Raw genomic sequence first — 13,031 nt, 5'->3', positions numbered from 1 at the left:
TAAGTTGATGCTGGTAGCCTTGTTCCTACTCTAGAACACTTCCTTACTCTCAGGCTCTCCTGTCTTATGTGGGGCCACTAGTGATGACTTAAGGCTATGCTCTCTTTTGCGAGGACTTTGTGTAGCTTCTGTTGTTCACTGGCAGTTTTTGTGAAGTTACAATAAGCTAAAGGAATATTTGGCATAGAGTGATTGAGATGGCCAGGGTCTTTTTCAAAGAAATAGGATATACAGAGTATAATGTAACAAAAATTATAACTGCGCTCTCCTGCAGAAGGCCATGCCCCTTTTGAGGCCATGCCCCCTGAGATACAGGCCATGCCCCCAGTAATTTATTGTAACACTGGGTGGGGTAGGTGGTGTCCAGATGGTCTGAGTACCTGATTAAGAGTTGCCTCCTTATGGAGGAGCGGAGAGGCGTGTCCGCGCAGTGAACGGGGTTGGGGGGTTCCAGGGGAGCCCCCGTTGTCCGGAAGCCGGAGGGAGAGTGTTCCGGGGGGGTCAGTGGGCGGGGTCCGGATCTGAATGGGGAAATATAGCTGGAGTTAAAGTTTTAACTGGATGGTGGTTTTGGGTGCCTGAGATGACTCAGCCTGGTGTGGGGTCCGGAAGCATCTCTGCAACTTGTTGATTTCTTTCAAGACTTATTTATGAACCTCTGGATCACTGCCCTCTGGATCACTGCCGGTTAATGAGCTGATTTGGCGCCAGAGTCAGTTCATGGGAGTGACTGCCAGGCTTTCATGCTCTAGAAAATCCAGAATATTTAACAGGGCAGTCAGCTTACATGGTGGTGGTGGTGGTAGAACGTGGGTGTGGCTGCCAGGGCTTCTGGCCATATGAGGTGGGGGTGTCACCCACCCCCACTCTGAGAGGGGTCAAAGTTCTCAGCCAAAACAAAACCAAACAAAACCCAGTGTACCTGAAATTTTCAGCAGTTTGGTGTCTCTAGAGCTTAGTTGTGAGGTGGTAGAGTCGAGCCCTAGGCATGGTGGCAGCTATGGTGTGTGAATGTGGCTCCCCCAGGGCAGGGACTTGGCCTGTCACCCTTCCGAGATCTCCCCAGAGTTCTCACTTGGGGGCTGGTGTATCCAAGAAATTTTTGTGGCTACTTGATCTCTTTTGAGACTTAATCACAAGTCTCTGAAGCTGGGCTGATAGATGAGCTTACAGGGCAGTGCAGCAATGGTGGAATGTGAGTGTCACTAAAGACTCATCTTTCTGAGGCTCACCCTGTAAGTTAATACTAGTTGAGAATTGATTGGCATTAGTTTATATAGAATATCTGTTGTTACGTATTGCAAATATTACAGAAGTTGCTTTTTTTTTTTTGAAGTATAGCAAGTTCATTGCAGTCAATGCCAAATATGCTCTGACAAGAAATTACTTGGAATTTATGAAGGTAAAGGGTACAGTAGGGTAAAATATGTGCTCAGTAGAACATAGGCTTCTCCAGAATGGAGAGAGCTGGTACACATTCCCAGTGTTACAGTATGAAAACAGGAAAGTACATATCTCAAGAGGGGAGATGTGAAAGACGTGTGCTTGGGCATCACGTGCATGAGAAGTTTTATTTTTAAAGTTGAAGATCTGTTAACCTACTTTCATGAGCTTACTTAATCTCTGATAAAAATGACAATTACTATGCCATGTGTGTTTAGATGCTTACATCTTATTGTTATAAGTAAGCTAGTGTTAAAATGTTAATTTGAGGTTTTCCTTTGAGATACTGATAAGACTATTTCTAGGATAGAATAGTGTTTTCACCTCAGTCCCTCTTTTGTAGTAATCTTGTTTTACAATTGTGTTATAGTACAAAATGAGCTGGATTTTTTTCTTTTTCAACCAAATATGCTTAATATATCTGATCAGCTAATGTTGATATACTTACATTTTTCTATTTTATGGAATACCTTTATGTTTGTTAATATGTTGGCTCTTGGTTCTTTTCCCATAGACTCAAAAAAATGCCTCAGTCAATGCCAGAATATGCTCTAACAAGAAATTACTTAGAACTTATGGTGGAACTTCCATGGAACAAAAGCACAACTGGTGAGCCAACTAAATAAGACCTTTTATAGTATTACAGCAGTATTTCTCAACCATGACCTCCTTGTAACCATTTCTGGACATTATCCTCCCACCCACTTCCCCTTAGTCTCATGCTGTGCCCCGCCCCCCAGCCCTATTCTTGCCACTTTAACCTTTTGAACCCTTGGAATATCCTGGGGACACATGGAGGGCTGTATGGTCTCTGGCTGAGACAATGCTAGTCTAATTATTCCTCAAAAAGCTCATGTAATTTCTGTTAAAATTTATTATCTCACTGGTGTGTTGGGGATTTTTGTTTGTTTGTTTGTTTGTTTGGAGTTTTGGGTTTCGGACCATACCCATTGGTGCTCAGGATATACTTGGGTGTCACTCCTCCAGGTGCTTGGGACACTATACTTGGTAGTGACAGGACACACACATGCCTTAACCCCTGCACTATCTCTGTGGCCCCATTTCTTGATGAAATCACATCTGCAATCCCTCACATTGAACCTATGGCCAAGAATCACCAAAATGGTTCATGCACCTATTTCCTAGTGCTGTCCCCTAGCCCCCTCCTCCCTTAAAAAAAAAAAAACCAACAAAGAGAAAATGCTGCAAAAAGTATCTTTTGCCAGATTTTGGAGAAAGTGGGATTTTTCCATCATTGGTGAAAATTGACAGCATTTTCTCAATCCTACAGTTAATCTTAATACAAGATTTTTCTTGTTTGGGTTTTTTTTTTTTTTTTTTAGGTTTTGGGCCATACCTTGCAGTGCTCCCATATTACTCCTGGCTCTGTGGTCAGGAATCATTCCTAGAAGACTGGGTTTGGGGACCATATGGTATACCGGGTATCGAACCTTGTCAGCTGCACTTAAGGCGTGTCCTACACACTGCACTATTGCTCTGGCCCCAAATTTCTGTATTTGTTTCTGACTGTTTGTCAGGAACATAAGACTAGCAGTTTAAATTAGTTGGCAAAATGTGCCAAAATCATATGTAAATACATTTTTTTTGTGTTTTGAAAGAAATTATATGTGAAGACAAAATAGCATTTTCAGCATTTGGAAATTTTTCCTCTTGCTACTATTTAAAGAGTTTAAATTCTTTTTATTTTTCTATCTTAAAACAGAACTTTACTATCAAGAGCATTTGGTACCAATATATCTATGGTATTTGCTATGTGTTTTCCTTTAAGATAAGAAGTGTTCATTTGTCTTCAAGTGAGTGTTGTTAGACACTTTTGTTTTTTTGGGGACTATACCCAGTGGTGTTCAGGGAACCATATATGGTGCCAGGGATTGAACTGGAGTTCAGGAATCATTCCTTCCCCAAGCACTGCTAAGAGTGATCCCTCAGCAAAGAGCCAGGGGTGTGACCTTAAAGCCAAAAAATGGACTAAATTGAGCTGGAGTGATAGTACAGCGGGTAGGGTGTTTGCCTTGCACACAGCCGACCTGGGTTCAATCCCCAGCATCCCATATGGTCCCCCAAGCACCTCCAGGAATAATTCCTGAGTTCAGAGCCAGTAGTAACCCCTAGGATTGCTGGGTGTGACCCCAAAAGCAAAAAAAAAAAAAGGACTAACTCATATATAGAAGGAATTATTTAGATGTAATACTGATTAATTTTTTCTTCTTTATTGTGATATTGTTGTGGAAATTCCCACTAAAAACCAGTGAAAAACCAAGCATCGTACCTTGAGAAGTAGGAAAACACTGCCTTGTTACGCTAGTGGACCCAGTGAGCTCATGTGCCAGTACTGGGTCCAGAACAAAGGCAAAAGCTCCATTTTATAGAATATCTGAGGGGGCTGGGGCATTGGCGGCCCGTTGGCAGGAAAGTATAGGAGCAGAAATTCAAAGCATATTATTTTTCAAAGCAGAGTCTGGGCCACCTCAAGGACATAAGTGCATTTGGCAGATGTTCCCAGCTTACCACGGTTACAAAGTAAGACTGTGACCATGTCAAGGACATCCTAAACGCATTCCAGGGTTAGATTATGCCGTCCAGACTAAGCTGCCCCGTGGCAGGTCCTGCTTTCTGCTGTTGGCCTGCTGAACGTGAGCCTGTTTGAAGTATGGGCAGGGGTTGATTTTCCTCATCAGTATAATTGACAGTAAAGTGCCATAATAAATAAAATGTGTCCATTGGCTTCCACTGTGGAATTGCCCACAGCCCAGCTTGGAGTGTGTAATCCTTTCTTCTACATCCTGGGTCTCCCTTCCCTTCTCTCTGGAGAAGCCTGCATTCTCTCCTGAGGCTTCTTTTCTTTCCTTTTTTTTTCTTTTTTTTTTTTTCTTTTTGGGTCACACCCAGCGATGCACAGGGGTTTTTCCTGGCTCTTCACTCAGGAATTACTCCTGGCGGTGCTCGGGGGAACATATGGGATGCTGGGATTCGAACCTGAGTCAGCCGCATGCAAGGCAAACACCCTACCCGCTGTGCTTATTGCTCCAGCCCCTTCTTTCCCTTTTAATACAATGTCTAATACACACACAAGATATTTATTTTATACATTTAAAATTATGTAATATGTACCTTTTTGTCCATTTGAGTACATGTAATACCATCACCATAATTAACATATTCCTCACTTTGAAAAGTCTCCCCGTGTTTCCCTGTATCTTCCCCTCCTATCTTTCCTCTTTTGTTCCCATCCTCAAGTTACAAACATGGATATTAGTTACAGATAACTGATTTAAAGGGTTGACATGTAAATGTGTTTCTCCCATCCTCTTTTACTCTTGAGTGTGGTGGTATGGCTGTATTTTCTCCTGACTGCCATCCAGCTGATGAGTTCCTTTTGACTTCCATGACTTTGTGTTTGATCTATGATTTTTTTTTTTAAGTGAAACTTGCAGTTCTGGGAGAGGGGTGGTGGGGGTGCATTCCCATTAGAGTTCTGCCAGTTGTGGTTCTGGAAGAAGGCCCAGAGTCACACCCAGCAGTGTTCAGGGACCACCAGGTCTGCATCCAGGAGTGCTTGAGGGGAGAGGGGCATAAATTGTGAGTATTTTAAATAGAAAACCATGCCCATAAACCTGATAAACACCAGATTCTGGAAACAAAGCCTAATTTCTGGTGAGACTTTAATCAGTGGAATTTTCTTTATGTCCTAATTTTTCTCTTGATAACTTTACTAAAACATTTTATTTGATTCTGGAAGAGATGTCTGAAAGTGAGAACAGTTTTACAAAACTTGAAGACATAATCCCATTTTGGAAAATAGTCATGTGGGATTTGGAGCACATGCTTTGCATGTGCAGAGGCCAGGTTTGAGCCCTAGCCCTGTGTGGTCCCTGAGCACTGTAGGGAGATGACCCCTGAGTACAGAGTCAGCTGTCGCCTCCTGAGCATTGCTGAATGTGAACCCCAGAACTCACAAATAAAAAAGTATGTAAGCATGTGCGTACACATAATCTAAAATAACAATACACAGCACAGTGAAGGTAGTGATTTTATCCAGGGTATGAGATGATGGGTAGCTATTTACTTTTTTATTCATGTCACTGAGTTTTTGGTAAACACCTTATATTCTATACAAGGGGGAGGGAGGATGCCTTCAAAAAAAATAAAAGAACAAATCCCAGCACTAATACAAGAAATTATGTTCCTACAGAAATAATGTGTATCTAGAAAATTATTTCAAATGAAATGATATGAATCTGAACTCTTGAGTTGTTGTCTGGTGCCTAATGTTTCTAAAGACGTTAAATCTTAAGACCTTTTTGAAAGGTCATTTTAGAAGGTTCCAAGTCTCATTTCTTAGGCAGGATGGCAGAGGGTTTGGGCCACACCTCAGGGCCCAGGGGCTGTTATTCTTGGCTGTGTGCTCAGGGGTATTTCTAGTGGTAATCTGTGGAACATATGTGGTGCCAGGGGTTTGGGCCAGGTGCATCCAATGCAATCCCTATACTCTCTCTCCAGCCTCCCCACACCTGTCCTTATCACGTTTTTCTGAAAAATTCTTTGGCTTTTTCCATCTTTACCAGTCAAACATTCCTGTTGTTTTATTTTACAGACCGACTGGACATTCGTGCAGCCCGGGTACTTCTGGACAATGACCATTACGCCATGGAAAAATTGAAGAAAAGAGTGCTGGAGTACTTGGCAGTTAGACAGCTGAAAAACAACCTAAAGGGCCCCATTCTTTGCTTTGTTGGTCCTCCCGGAGTTGGTAAAACAAGTGTGGGAAGATCAGTGGCCAAGACTCTAGGTCGAGAGTTCCATAGAATTGCACTTGGAGGAGTGTGTGATCAGTCTGACATTCGAGGACACAGGTAGACTCTTGGTTTAATTTCTTGTTCTCCTTTTGTCTCAGTAGAATAGAGGTCCCCAAAGGCCAAGGCTATATACTATGTATTTTAGGACTATTTGTGGGACTCTCATTAGAAGGGGTATTTACAGTATTTACTAGCTCACCTCGAACGTCAATGACAGTGTATGACGATAGATAGCAAGTCTGCTCTGTGTTCCTTGAACTTAATTAGAATGAAATTATAAATTAATAATGAGTAGGCAATATAAGATCTTTACATTAAGTTTGCTTGCTCAGTAGTAATTCATAGCCTTAATTTAGAGTAAAACAAATAAATGGGATCACTTGTATCACTTGTCATCCCATTGATCCTCGATTTGCTTGAGTGGGCGCCAGTAACGTTTCCATTTGTCCCTGTCGTGTGCTAGTGTAGCCCAATGATATCTGCTCGATCCAGGAACAGGAAGAGCCTTAAATTATTCATTCAGGGAAATAAATGGGATAGCAAAGTCAATAGAAATTGGAAATCTTTGACAATAAATTTATTTTATTTGCATTTTAAAGTTCCTTTTAAGGAGGCAGGTTTCCATTATCAAGATGAGTGACAGGGAAAAAATTGAGATAGTGAGGTTTAAGAAATTGTTTTTTGACACACTTTCATAAAAGTACATTAAAGTGTAACAACTATGTCTCTGAGTAATTTAACATTTGAGTCAAATCTACATAATTTTGTTCTCTGGTTTCCAGTGCTCAGAATGAATGATTCCTTAGGAAATGATGAACCTTTGCTTCAGGGCTTATGCGTCCCATAGGTAATGCCAGCTATGAGATAACATATATGTAATGCATGTATTCAAGAATATATATACACACGCACATACATACACACACACACACACATATATATATACATATATATATATGTATCAGACCAGAGGGATAATACCATGCCTTATGCGTAAGGCGTGGTTCTGTCCCTGTGCATCAACCAGGTGTGGCCCCAAAACAAAGAATATATACATGTATATTTTAGATTTGGGGGTCATACCCAGCAGTGATCAGGACTTACTCCAGGCTTTAGACCCAGGAATCACTCCTGTCAGTACTCAAGCAACCATATGCTATGCTGGGAATCGAACCAGGGTCAGTTATGCACAAGGCCGACTTACCCCTATACAAATTCTCTAGCCCCTATTAAAGAATATTTTGGGGAATGTAACTCAGTGTTAGAGCACTTGCCTTGCATGTGTTCTGGTTCTATCCCTGGAACTGTGAAAAAAATTAAAATACAAAGCATCAAAAATGTAGAAATTAGGGCAAGAGAGAACAGTGGGCAGGTGCTTGCTTTTGAATGTCACCAACCTGGATTCCATCCCTGGTACCCCAAATGAACGATTCCCTGAGCTTTGCTGGGAGTAGGTCCTGAGCATAGCTGGGTATAGCCAGAACAACTCCCAAAATAGTAGAAATCAGAAGCTGCTTATAAAAGATTGTGATCCTGGGGCTGGAGTGATAGCACAGCGGGTAGGGCGTTTGCCTTGCACGCGGCTGACTGGGGATCGATTTCCAGCATCCCATATGGTACCCCTCGAGCACCACCAGGAGTAATTTCTGAGTGCAAAGCCAGGAGTAATCCCTGTGCATCGCTGGGTGTCACCCAAAAAGGAAAACTTAAAAAAAGAAGAATGTGACCGTGGGCTCGAGAAATAGTGCAGCAGGTAGGGCATTTGCCTCGATGTAGCAGACCCGGCTCCAGTCACCAGCATTGTATGTGATTCCTCCAACCCTTCCAGGAGTGATCCCTTGAGCACAGAGCCAGGAGTAAGCCCTGAGCACAGCTAGGTGTGGCCCCAAGACTTCCCTTAGTTTCAGAATGCTGTATATCTATCTGAAACTAACATAATGGCCATCTGAATTGAAAGCATTTTTTAAAATAAGCTATTTACTTCCTATATAAAATTCATTAAACTAGTGACAAAACCTCTGTCCTCTTAACATTGTTACAGCAATGTTAAGGACATAGAGATTGTTAAAGCAATCCATTATCTTGTTAAAAAGCAAACCATAATGTTGTTTAAGCAATCTGCAAGGTACTCAGACAAGTTTCCCAAAGCATGCAGGCCACTGCAAGTGAGCAGCTACCAGTAGCCAAAGGGGATTTGAATACATATTTATAGTTTGGTGGATATGTGTGAAATTTGGATTGTGGACGGAAAAAAAGTGTGCTACTTTTGTAATACCTTATTTTTCCATTTGCTTTATTCATGTGATCATCGACCTTACACAGGACTAGGAAATTATTCCAGAAATTTTTCTGTAATAAGTGTTTCTTTTTAATTGCTTATTGTAATTCTTCCATATTAAAAGAAAAAAAATCTTTCCAAGATTTGAATGAATGAGCAACAAGATCTGCAGAGTAGGTCAGGGGATTAATTTGGTTCATTCTTTCTGGCAGTTTAAAAAGGTATTTTTGTTGCCTGAACTGTCTTATTCTTCCATGTACCACTAGAGGCTGTAGTTTGCTTTTATAAAGAAATTGGCATCATTATTCTTCAACCAATCCTAGAGAAATCTAGAATCTGAATGTTATCAGTTTAGCTACAGAGCTTTGGGGAAGTTTTCCCAATTCAAGTGACTTGACTCATTTACTCAGTTTAGTTTATTGTTACTGTTATAGGTAGCCCATTATTATGTAACTACTTGAATTTAGAGAGTGAACTGGTATAATGATTATCAGATGGAATTAATGTCATGGGTAAATGGCGTGTAGGACAATGTCCTTACTTCATTCCACATCATTACTAATTATTCAGTAAGGCTTAGAAAGCACTTTAGAGTCTGGCACACAGTTACCGAGAAGAATTAGTTTCAGGTATTGTTTTAAAATTTCTCAGGAGGACTTGTTACAAAATTCATCTGACTTTTAAGTTATGCCTAAAACAACTGTTTTCAGCATTATTATTTGTGTCAGAAATGTGAACTATATCTTTTTGTTGCTTATTGACGGCAAATAATAAGGCCATAGTTCTTACCACTTAATATTCATCACTGTCATCACTTTCATCCCATTGTTCATTGATTTGCTCGAGCAGGTGCCAGTAACGTCTCCATTTGTCCTAGCCCTGAGATTTTAGCAGCCTCTTTTTACTTGTCCTTCCCAACAGTGCCACATTGGAGGCTCTTTCAGGGTCAGGGGAATGAGACCCATCATTGTTACTGTTTTTGGCTTATTGAATACGCCACAGGGAGCTTGCCAGGCTCTGCTGTGCAGGAAGGATACTCTCGGTAGCTTGCCGGGTACCATTGAGAGGGAGAACTAGTCAATAAGAGGTCACCTCCAGGAGCTTTGTTTTATAGTCTCTGGATCCTGGCTGTTGATGGGATTACACGGCTGTGGGGGGTGGGGTGAGCAATGGAGGGCAGTTTGTGGGTGTGGCTGCCTAGCAACTGGAAAATGGGGGATCTGGGTGGAGGAGGCCCAGTCCCCATCCTAGCAGGCTTAGAGATCTCAGCCCTGGGTCCCGCACACCTGGGTTCCTCTGCTGGTTCCTTCATGCATGAGGCTCATACGAGCGTGTGGAGAGTGGCCTTGAGCATGGCTTTGGCTGGGTTCCAGAGGTCTTCCAGGGCTCTGCTTGGGGCAGGGAGAGAAACTCAACCCGTCCCCCTCCAAGGGGCACCGGTGAAGAGAGCCAGGCGTGGGGGCAGGTGACTCTTTAGTGGGGTTAAATTGATCTCTATTTATATAAATTGATATATTTTTAGATAAAAGTTGTTCACTTTTTTGTTGTTGTTTGTCTGTTTCATTTTGGGACCACACCTGAGCATGCTTTGGGGCTACTCCCAGTTGTGCTGGGGATTGCTCCTGATGGGGCCTGGGCACCGTGTGATGCTAGATATTAAACCTGGGCCCCCTCCACGCAGGGCATGTGCTCAGCATGTTGAGCTGTCTCTCCAGCCCTTGCTTACTTTTTTAAAAAGTGCAAAATGTTGGAGCGAATACTACAGTGGATAGAGTGTTTACCTTGCATGCCACCAATCTGGGTTTGATCGCTGGCACTTCCTATGATTCCCCCCCAGCCCTACCAGAAATGATCTCTGAGCACAGAGCCAGAAGTAAGCTCTGAGCACCGCCAGATGTGGCCCAACCACAAAAAAAAGCAAAGTGAAAAATGCTTTTGTGACTATGGAGAATTGAATTTATAGAAAATAAGAACTTAGATTTTTATGTATCTTTTGTGGAAGAGGGTATGTATTTGCCTTAAATACATCTAAAATAAGCTTTTAAAAATGTATCTAGAGAAGCTGTAATCATTGTCAAATAACAGGTATTTGACTATGTCTGAATCTATTAGGTTTAATACTTTCTTTTTTGGAGGCTGGAGATAATATAACAGATAAGGTACTTGCTTGCATGTGGCTGATCTGGGTTTGATCTCTGGCACTCCGTATGGTCCCCTGAGCCCTGCCAGAAGTATTCCTGAGTACAATGCCAGAAGTAAGTCCCAAGTACCATTAGGTGTGGCCCCAGAACAAATAAAAGAAACGACAGTTTTTGTTTGGTGATTCCTCCGCCCCTCTTCGGAGAGCCCGGCAAGCTACCAAGAGGATCTCGCCCACACGGCAGAGCCTGGCAAGCTTCCCATGGGGTATTGGATATGCCAAAAACAGTAACAATAAGTCTCACAATGAGAGACGTTACTGGTGCCCCCTCGAACAAATCAATGAGCAACAGGATGACAGAGACAGTGACAATGAATAACTTCTGGCTCCCTACTCAGGAATTATTCCTGGTGGTACTCGGGGATGAGGTGGGATGCTGGGGATTGAACCTGGGTTGACTGCATGCAAGGCAAGCACCATACCTGCTGTCCTCTCTCCCCAGACCGCAAAACCTGGTTTTTAAAAATTTTTTATTTTATTTTTAATATAGGAGTACTTCCGTTTATTCAGCTATTGATTAAGCTGATTGAATTGGGCTTGAACTCCACACAAAACCTGATTTTTTGTACACTTTATTGGTGGAGAACTCTCCGATCACCCTTACACTCAGTATAGATGTTTCACGAAACATTATAACAACCTTCTTTTATGCTGTTGGGAACTTCCTGCCCAGCTACTCACTAAAGAAACATTTTCTTCATCTGAAAATCTTTTTTTGGAATCGGGTAGAGAGTGGGGTGTGGTTATTAAGGAGGTGAGAGATAGGAACACGGTCTGAGGTTTTGTCGCATACAAGATGAACTAGAGGTGAGAAAAAACAGTGGAGCATTTAGCTCAGCGACGGGGTGGAGTTTGTGGGACTAATTGGTTCCATGTGAGAGATGAGGCATTTTGGAAACACCCAGGTCTTGGCATGTAAGTTCTGGTCACATGCTCACAATTAGAGTTCATGCAGAATTTTGTTTTCCTCGGCCTCTGAGTAGGCCAACTGTTCTGTTGCTCTCAGATGGCCAAGGACAAAACGGCAGCTTTGTGTTCCCTCCCTTGCCTTTTCTCAAGAATATCTTGAGAATATCTCTTGATATTCTTTTGTCACTTACTTTTCCACTTGTGGAACTTTATAGCCTTTTGCTTGAATCACCTGTTATGTGAAGTAAAGTGGTAGTCAGTTGGTAATTGATTTTATTTATTTATTTATTTTGGGGGGGTCACACCCGGCGATGCACAGGGGTCACTGGTGCTCAGGGGACCATATGGGATGCAGGGAATCGAACCCGGGTCAGCCGCGTGCAAAGCAAATGCCCTACCCACTGTGCTATTGCTCCAGCCCCTGGTAATTGATTTTAGAAACATCCTAAAGGTGTGCCACTTAGAGCTAAAAATCATGAAAGAACTGGAGTTTAATTTAAATGTATTTAATATTTAAATCTTTAAAAGAAAAATGCTAGAAATCTGATCAAACATTGACCCTTTTGTTGTGGTGGTGGGTCCTATATGTTTAGTAGCTTCCAGGAAAACATAGTGAGGTTTTGCTTCATACTGATTAATGCCATTTTTTTAGTCAGTCTCATTTGGGTTTATCCTCCATTGAAATTTTTTTGTTCACTTTTATATGCCACACAAATTGCTGTTTCCCTCTTTTAGTGTTTATGCCTGAAATTTTCATATTTAAACGTTATTTTAAAGAATTTAAGTTAGTTCATAGAAGTTGAATATAAAACTAATTTAACACAAAGTTTTATAAAATTATACTATTGCATCTCAAGTTATTAATGTTGACTCTTTTAAAATACTTTACCAACTGTATGTTCAGATAACGAAGTTGTATAATTGAAAGGAATCCTTAGCTTAGTTTTGAAACAAGATTAGAAGGTAAAGGAACTTTTGTTTTCTGAATTGATAAGTGTCCATATGTCATATGAAACTGTGATGCTTTAAAGAAACCCTGTAGCAGGGGAGATGACGAGGTGGCGAGCCTTCCCCACTGCACCCTGGATGAAATGTGGGGAACTCAAATGCATTATTTGTGATAGTGGGGAACTATGTTCATGTTCTCCCTTGGGTGAAAAATAGCAAATTGGCTGCTTCATTATTAACGCCCTCAAGGGAAAGGTAACTGGAGGAGCAGCTTTTGATACATTTTTACCATAGTATGCCAGATGTATTATGATTTGCTCTCTTGCTTATTTCCTGTATTTCCGTATAGCCCTTTTTGGCCTCTCTGAAACCTAGGTTTATGTGAAGGCCTCAATCAGGGCTTCTTTCTGTTAATGTAAATGTAGTCATGGTCATC

The 13,031-nt window shown here is 41.6% G+C and overlaps 1 protein-coding gene across 1 annotated transcript in view; it reads left to right on the top strand.

The window, feature by feature from the left end:
• The window catches only part of LONP2 (lon peptidase 2, peroxisomal), a 100,037-nt gene that overhangs the window by 20,576 nt on the left and 66,430 nt on the right, over positions 1-13,031 (top strand). Inside the window, exons 6-7 of the mRNA XM_004600685.2 lie at positions 1,958-2,052; positions 6,059-6,317. Of these exons, the coding sequence (XP_004600742.1) occupies positions 1,958-2,052; positions 6,059-6,317 (354 nt within the window). The remainder of the gene's footprint in view (positions 1-1,957; positions 2,053-6,058; positions 6,318-13,031) is intronic.

This window comes from Sorex araneus, chromosome 8 (assembly GCF_027595985.1).
Source record: "Sorex araneus isolate mSorAra2 chromosome 8, mSorAra2.pri, whole genome shotgun sequence".
Classification (NCBI taxonomy): Eukaryota; Metazoa; Chordata; class Mammalia; order Eulipotyphla; family Soricidae; genus Sorex; species Sorex araneus.
The sequence above is the reverse complement of the archived record's forward strand: the minus strand, read 5'-3'. Positions and strand labels throughout refer to the sequence as shown.